Source organism: Thunnus maccoyii, chromosome 15 (genome assembly GCF_910596095.1).
Source record: "Thunnus maccoyii chromosome 15, fThuMac1.1, whole genome shotgun sequence".
Lineage (NCBI taxonomy): Eukaryota > Metazoa > Chordata > Actinopteri > Scombriformes > Scombridae > Thunnus > Thunnus maccoyii.
The window spans coordinates 2,304,674-2,313,042 of NC_056547.1; the positions used below are offsets into that span (position 1 = coordinate 2,304,674).

An 8,369-nucleotide genomic window follows, 5' to 3' on the forward strand; every position below is an offset into this window, starting at 1 on the left:
CATTCAAATAAATGTAGTGGAGTAAAAAGTACAATATTCTCCTCTGAGATCTAGCGGACAGGAAGTAGAAAGTAACATCAAATGGTTCCTAAAACTGTAATTAAGTAAATGTACTTAGTTACATTCCACCACTGGTTGATCTTCTCTTCTAACTCTCAGTAAGAAAGTTAAACATGTTAATAAATTTACCAAAATGTCAGATTATTCCTTTAAATAACTTCTCTGTGCTTTACCTGCCTTCATATTTTTGTGTGTGTCTTTGAGTTCTTGTGTCTCACCTCTCTCAGACTGATCACCTTTGATCACGTTTAGATTTGCAGCTGGTTTTCCATCACAGTAGTACAGTCCAGAGTCACCAGGCTGCACGTCTGGTATATTCAGATACTTGTGAACAGCTGAAACATGATGCCTGATTTGTTGTCGTTTTCCATCAATCTCTCTGGTCCATGTTGGAACATGTGACCCTCCAACATCAGGACATGTCAGAGTGACGCTGGACTTCTCTGCAATACTGACTATTGTTGTTCCTGTGAGCAACAAACATTAAGTTAGTAAAAACCAAGATTCATGTTTTATAACATGCCATCATAAACACATGTATTCATGATAAAGTCAGTGACACATGGAAGAGTTTTGTTCCAAAACAAGATTTTCTTTGATAAACTAACTTCTGTTTCTACACAAAGTGGAGAATTGTTACAGTCACTAAAAGTTCTCTTACTGTATTGATACCTAACTTAAAGCTGCACTAATATATTGGCTGATATCAGCTTATCAGACTGTTTGTGTTGGCCACTAATTAACAGAAACATCAGTACAGAAATATGACAGATAAATAAAGGTTTGAGGTCATTTAGAAACAGTTTCTGCATTGATGAGTTTATTTTTACACTGCAAAGTGTCCTGTGCAGAACACACTGTGATCACACTTTGAAGTGATGCTTATTGAAAATGTTATAATCTTAAACCAGCAGTCAGGTGTCCATAGTAGCAGTGAAAGAGGTTTTCCTCGCTATAATCATTCCTCCTGTTCATACTGGATATTAAAAGATCCTTCAAATGTGCTTTCAATGGAAGTGATGGAGGCCAAAATCCACAGTGTGTCCACACAGTCATTTAAAAGTCTCTGTGAAGCTTCTATTCAGCTTCAGCAGTCTGAGTTAGTCATATCAAGTGGATATCTGACACATTTACAGTCTTTTTAGCATCAAATTCCCTCTTTGTGTTTCCTCGGACAGTGTTTCCCTGTTGAGCTGCATGTGGAAATATAGTAACAAAAAGAGGAACTTTGGTACTAAAAAGACTGTAACGTTGAAAGATATCTACTTGATTTGACTCATTTGGACGCTGAAGCTTCATATTAGCTTCAGATAAACTTTTAAATACATTTTTGCACAGGAGGAGGACTGTGGATTTTGTCCTCCATCACTTCCATTGTAAGGTCATTATGAAGGGATCTTCTAATGGTCAGTATGAACAGGAGGAATGATTACAACAAGAAAAACAGCTTTAATGTTCATTTGGGATCCTGACTGTTGGTTATAAGTTCCTAAATGAGGTTTTAGAGAAAAGGACTTAATTCAGGTGTTTGTTTCCTGTGTGACTCTACATGAACAAGACGACCTGTTCCTTTAAAAGGAAAAGAACAATAGAAATGACGCATTAGAGAACTTTAAAAAGATATTTTTCTTCACTGACCATAAAAAGCTGTTTATTAATTTACCACAAACAAAGTAAAGCACATCACATAAAAAAAATCAAATAAAATGATTAACGTGTAAAAATACACAGAAATATTTCAGTAACTACAGTAACAAGAAGTTAATGTTATAAATTAATTCGGCCTCTATTCTTAACAGTCAGTGTGAAATTAAAACCTGGTTTTGAGTTATGAAAGTAATAAGTAATGATGATGTTATTTCTTACAATATATTTGTTATTGAAGTTAAAACCACATTTACCTTTGAAATGCATCATTTCATTAACATGTCAATGTATGTATTTAATCACAGTTTAGAAAATGAAAAGTGAAGCACAGAGACGAGACTTTGAAACAGGAAGAAACAGGAAGCAGAACAACTTTGACAGAGTTTGATGTTACCTGATGGGATCACCGTCAGTTCCACAGCTGCTTCATTATTACACAAGTATTTTCCAGAGTCTGAGAGAGCAACTCTAGAGATGTGCAGTGACTTATCTGCTAATGAACTGTATCGTTTGTGGGAGTCATTGAATCTTTGCTCTCCGTCACCATCAGCTATTAATATGTCAACTGTGTTTCCATTAATTTCTCTGCTCCACGTCACTTTACCCTCCACAGAGTGAGAACAATGCAGAGAGACTTGTTGCTCCTCTTTGACTATTTGATGGATTATTTCTGCAAAAGAAACACAGTTTACAATAACTAAACATCCATTTTCAGAATGTCAACATTTCTAATATTGCAAAGAACTGAAAAGTTGTTTTCCATCAGAGTCAGAATCACATTTAACTGTCGAGTGCAAACTGCTAATCATGAAAAACATGAAGACCTTAAAGCATTACTGCACTTCACTTTTAACTTCTGACTTTACATCATTCACACCATCAGCTAATGTGTGTGTGGTGGTGGGGGGGCAGCGGTCACAATGCACTGCAACCTTACATGTGGTTTTGTGTGCGTGCACATTTGTGCACCACCGTCTCTTGTCACTGTGTGAGTCTGTAGATATTTTAGATCATTTTTAGATCATATAAATATATGTAGGTTAGACTATGTTTGCACCTTCATATCGCTGTTCATCTCTTTTTACTATCAGTATTAATGTTTGTTTATAATATGTTTATATGGTCATAGTGTATGTTATATATAATATATATAAATTGTATATATATATGATATAATATTTTTATTTTTGATTTCCTTTTCATCTTTATTACTATTTCTATCTTTAATCTTAGCAGCTATAAGCTAATCTAGGAGGGCCTAAACTGCATTTCACTGCATATTGTATTGTTTGTTTTGTGTACGTGACCAATAAACAACTTTGAACTTGATTTATTCAAATACATGAATATGACAATGAACCTGAACGTGTTTCAACAAATCACTAAAATCTCTATAAAATACTTTATACATCAGCTAAATTCACTGTATGGAGAAACTGACCTTTACCTTCAGACTACGATATGAACAATATGTAAAATACTGGAAACAATGGACAACATACTTTATATGTAAAAAGTAAAAGTAAGTAAATGTATTTGTACAGCAAGTGCTTTACAAGCACGTAATACAACATACAAAAAAGAAAGATTCATAGCAGATGAAGTGACCACCCAAGTCACATGATTAAATAGTGCAAAACTAAAAAACACAATAAAACCATAAAATGCTGACCTGGTGCTTACAGGTTACCCTGCCTGTCTAAACGAGTTTGTCTTTAGCTGCTTTTTAAATGAATCCACAGAGTCAGCAGACTGTGAGGCAGCAGGCAGAGCGTTACATAGTTTAGATGCTACGACTTCAAAAACTCGATCACCTCGAGTCTTAAGGCGTTTGTGTGAGACAGACAGCAAGCCTGACTGTGCAAAGCTCTGTAAGTAAGAAACAAGGAAGAATTAACAATAGCTCAATTAATTAATTATCAATACTTCCTATAAGATGCATCATGCTGCACTCTTTTAGCCTGAAAACACCAGTAAAAATAAAGAGTTGCACCACATTCATCACTCACTCTATGACATGAACAAACATGAACATTATTATTAAAGCTGATGAAAAAGAGTAAAGTTCTTACCTGCTGTCACATTACAGCCCAGAACTAAAGCTAACAGGCAGCTGCAGATGTTCATCCTCATCCTCCAACAGACTGAACCACAATGAACAGAGACAGTTTCTATCTGAGAGGAGAACAGGAACTCAGTGTATACGTGTGATCCTCTGACTTTAAAGGCCACACTTCAACTTTTTAAATATCTGTCACTTTTTTTCTGTCTTTGTGGTTAATGAACTGTGATGTATTAATTCTGAGGTTGTTTTGGACCCATAAGCAGACACAGAAACAGAGATGGATGGATGAGAGAGCAGGCTGTAGAGGGTTTGTATGGCAGAAATAGGCTGGTAGCTGGGTGAACCTGGCGTGGAGTAGTTGAAGAGTGGGCTGGCAGCTGTGTAGCAAGAGATGACTTGGTTGACAAGCTGGCACTGGAGATCTGGACACAGGAGAAGTTGGATTAGTGGCGGCACAAAAAGATCACAAGAAAATAACTCAAGTACTGTGAATACTGAGCGGCTGAGAGAGAGCGTAGCTACCACTGAGCTGACTGAACAATCTGGTGATGAGTGAAGGGAGAGCTGGAGTACATGAGCTGTGAGTTGATAAGCTGATTGCAGACAGGTGTGGACTGAACCATGTGCAAGGTCAGGGAAGCCACACCCACCACACGCACACACACAGGGTGCATCCCAAGTCTCTTAAATTGCATCCACGTTTCCCTCACTTGTGTCTTTTCCTTGTGTCTTAGTCCCTCCCACCGTGGATGAAAGGAGAGACGCAAGGAAGCCAAGCGAGGAGAGGAAACAAGGAAATTTGTTTTAAGAGACATGAGACGTCCTCTCCTCTGAAGCGTCATGTGAAGCGACGTCCGTTTCTGATCACAGCTGGATCAGCTGTCAGTCGGCTTTAACAACTGTAGAAACCATTTCTACTCGCAGAATGCGTTTATACTATTTATTGATCATTTCCATCTGTATTTTTTGATAATCCTGATAGTGAATTCATCATTCAATAACCCAGAATATGATCAGGGTGTCTTCTGAACACTGGAAAATATGTGTTTGTCTAAATGTTTCAGGGCAAATGGAAATGATTTAACTCATATCAAACCCGACGCTCAGGAATTTGTAGCCTCTCATGTGACTGAATGGAAATGACGATAAATGATGTAAAATATAAATGTGTTTAACTGTTATTATGGATAAAATTAAAGTCAGGAAGAGTCTGTCTGTCAGCAAGAAACAAGAAACTTTCTAATAAATGAAGAAAGTTGTTTATGGTTCTTTTGTTGATCAGACCGACAATTAACAGATTTGTAACGTAGTTTTTTTTTCCATCCATAATATTCGATCTTGCAGAACAATATCTACTAGTAGAAACTACATAATTGATCTGATGAATCTATGTCCAATATTTACTCTCTTTTAGCTCTGGTTTTGGTCTCCATGAACTCCTGAGAACAATATCTGGGTCTTTATCTCATCACCATAGAAAGACTAACGAGCAGGTCAAAGAAACTCAAACTAATCAACTTAAAATCATCGACAGACAGGTGATCTGTGGGAAATGCAGTTAGAAACAGTGACTGATGTTTAGCAAAAAAAACAAACTAAAAGAGATTACAGTTTTCAACAACCAAAAGATAAAAAACTGATACACTGCTACACAAAGAAAAAAACAAACCACCACATTTTGGGTGAACAGACTATATTTAGGCTTTGACAGTTTCAACGGAACTTCTCAGCCAGATATCAAACCACACACACAGACCAATGAAGCACAAACGCTGTTCAGCAGCAGCCATATATGATGATTTAGAGGAAGCGTGACGTTTTTCCTGCATGACAAACCTCTCAGTGAGGGGACATTTTTTCTGTTCCCCAGAACTTTAGTGAGGCTGCAGTGTCATGCACATTATCTGCAGCCTCATCTGATCTGGTGTCATCACAGAGAAGCAGTAATACTGATGCAGGCGGTCGGGTCACTAATGCTTAATACAGACACACTGATGGTGTTTTCACAATATCACAAGAAAACTGCTTTTGTGTGCGTCTTCATCATTGTATTTGTGGTTTGCTGCGACGGCTCTGCGCAGGTGCACTGAAAGATCAAATCTGTTGAACTTTGACCCGAGTTGTAATGTTGGATCTGTGAGGAGCACAGCTGGTTATTAGCAATAATTGATTATTATCAGAGATAATGATCACTTATTAAAATTAATAAATTATTAATATGAATTATTAATAATGGGGCACCACCCGGAAACCGGGACCAATAACCAGACAATAAGGTGGTCTCATAAAAGAGTTCATCTAGAATGCTAAATATCTGAGGGATATCAGCATTAATGGATGAACAAAGGTTTTAGTTTGAGCTCTGACTCTCTCAATCAGCCACTTTTCACAATGTACAAACATAATAATGGCAAGACTTCTCTTTAAAGATACGTTTATTAAGCAAGAGCAGAGTTAACAAAGTTGCTTTGATCATTGAATCACCATCCTAAAATCAAATTCTACCAACCTACCTGTGTGTGTGTGTGCATGTCAGTGGCAAGATGGCGGATGGGACTATGGCAGGAAGTCACACGAGAACCACATGGCAGAAGTGACCATGGTGTCTTGGTTAGAACAATAGCAAGATGGCGCTGCCTGGGGGTTGGCATCTCTGCACTCACCCAATTCAACGTATGAAATACACGTATCTGATGGTAGATAATGAGGGGCCGTCAGATGTGTAAGAGGGGTGCACATGTTGTGTATCTGTTCGTAGCAAGAGAGAGAAAGAAAGAGAAGGAAAAGGGGGGAGAGAAGCCGTTGCTTTGTCTACAGAGAGCGCGCATACGAACGGAATGGAACAAATTCAACGCTCTGCCCCTCGTTATCATCCATCAGACACGTGTTTTTCATACATTGAACTGGGTGAGTGCAGAGACGCCATCTTGCTATTGTCTAACCAAGACACTGCAGTCACTTCAGCCATTTAGTTCTCATGTGACGTGATTTCCTCCCAATCGTCACATCTGCCATCTAAACTCTTGCGCAACATCATCACACCAGATCATGTACACCATCTTGCCACCCACCCCCATACACATACATACACACACTCTCACCTTCATAGCTGTTATGTATGTTTGCTTTGGCAGGATTAGATTTTACTCCTCACAGACCCAACAGTTGGTGCCCTGTGTGAGGCTCCCAATATATCAGCCTTTTTTGCATATATACAGTGTAGTTTTGTATTGTATACAGTGTGCACTAGTGGTTGTGTTAGCAGAGAGTTGTTAGCATTTTGCATGCTAGTTTTTTAGTCCCCTACCACATTACCCAACTATTACTCCCCAGAGGTGCTGAAGCCACCTTATGAACATCCTAATAGGATAGGCTGTAGGGTAGAGTAGGTAAGTTAGACTAAATCCTTAGATCTGCTACTACCACTGTTATGCAACCTTCACCAACACATCTGACATATGGTCTTGGCAGTGCACCTCAAATCCAGTTACGACCAGGATTCACACATCACTTACAGGTACATTCAAACACACACAGGCCAGACTGGACTCCCTCCTTCCCATTCAGCACACCAGTCTGCGCCATTCCACTGGCAATCTCTTTTCGGGAGTTAACCTAACCACCTTTCCTTCTTTCTTTTTCCTTTTCCTTTTTTATGATTTTGTGTTGTGTTATGGGTGATAACCAAAGAGCAGCAAAAGTATTTGTGCTGATTAATGCTTTGTGTACCTGGAGATAGTTAGAACACTACCCAGATATTGCCTGAGTAACTGCCCAGACAAGCCTGTTGGGCCGTAACCAGGGTCACACAAAGAAAGGCCTGCATGCAAGCCACAAAGCCTGATAAGGCTCCCATCGTTAGGACACAACGGGAGTCCATTTTGGACTCCATATCCCACAATCCACCCAATTCACACCTAGGTGTTTTGTATCAAATTGTTGCAGAAAAAGGTACCAGAGCAAAAAACTCTCTCTTGAAAATAAAAAGGGAGTCAGAGGTCCAAGCAGCAAAGTGTTCTTTAATGCCGGCAAAAAAGGGGAGCAATCAGCACTTTACAACGAACCAAATCGTTTCCAAAGGTTTTTCTTTGGGGCATTGTTTTTATGCCCTTGGGTCGGCTTAGGTCACACCTTATCATCCACCCTCCCTAATTTTTGACCAGTTATTATGTTATTTTTATCTCCGTCACTCGTTGTTGGTCAAAACTCTTCAAAACAGGTTTTGAGGTGTTTGAGGATATGTACTGGCATATTCAATTCTACCTGATTATATCCAATTTTTATATAAGTATTGGGAATCATTTTACACCATTATTGCCAAGTTGTCTTCTGGCCTTTTATTTTTTTTATAAGTTATTCTAGTCATTTTACACCCTTATTTCTTGATCTCCTCCAGAGAGTATTTTTGAAAGGTGAAGACTTTAGCAGACCCAAGCAAAGTGACATGTAATACAAACACACTCAAATTTCTCCAGTGTATGATTATAATTCTTCTATCGTGCCTCTATACGTACAGTGTGATTAAATATGGTTCATGAGATTATAGCTACACCAATACAAATTGTATCACACTAGCCCTTATTGCTTATAAACTTAT

General features: G+C 38.4%; 1 protein-coding gene and 3 gene segments (V, D, J or C); 2 read left to right on the plus strand and 2 right to left on the minus strand.

Annotated features, from left to right (window-relative positions):
• LOC121913183 (transcription initiation factor TFIID subunit 12-like) overlaps nt 1-4,440 on the minus strand; it is a 133,199-nt gene extending 128,759 nt beyond the window's left edge. Inside the window, exons 1-3 of one of the 4 annotated variants that reach the window (XM_042435883.1) lie at nt 3,780-4,428; nt 2,102-2,377; nt 279-527 (exon numbers count right to left, since the gene is read on the minus strand). In XM_042435883.1, the coding sequence (XP_042291817.1) occupies nt 279-527; nt 2,102-2,377; nt 3,780-3,840 (586 nt within the window). In that variant the 5' untranslated portion in view covers nt 3,841-4,428. Of the gene's footprint in view, nt 1-278; nt 528-2,101; nt 2,378-3,022; nt 3,577-3,779 lie in introns of those variants that run through there. The other 3 variants (XR_006100229.1, XR_006100230.1, XR_006100228.1) reach the window with 3 other exon arrangements.
• Nucleotides 1-8,369, plus strand: part of LOC121913208 — an 899,212-nt gene that overhangs the window by 706,622 nt on the left and 184,221 nt on the right.
• Nucleotides 1-8,369, minus strand: part of LOC121913212 — a 747,540-nt gene that overhangs the window by 696,019 nt on the left and 43,152 nt on the right.
• Nucleotides 1-8,369, plus strand: part of LOC121913210 — a 756,822-nt gene that overhangs the window by 692,543 nt on the left and 55,910 nt on the right.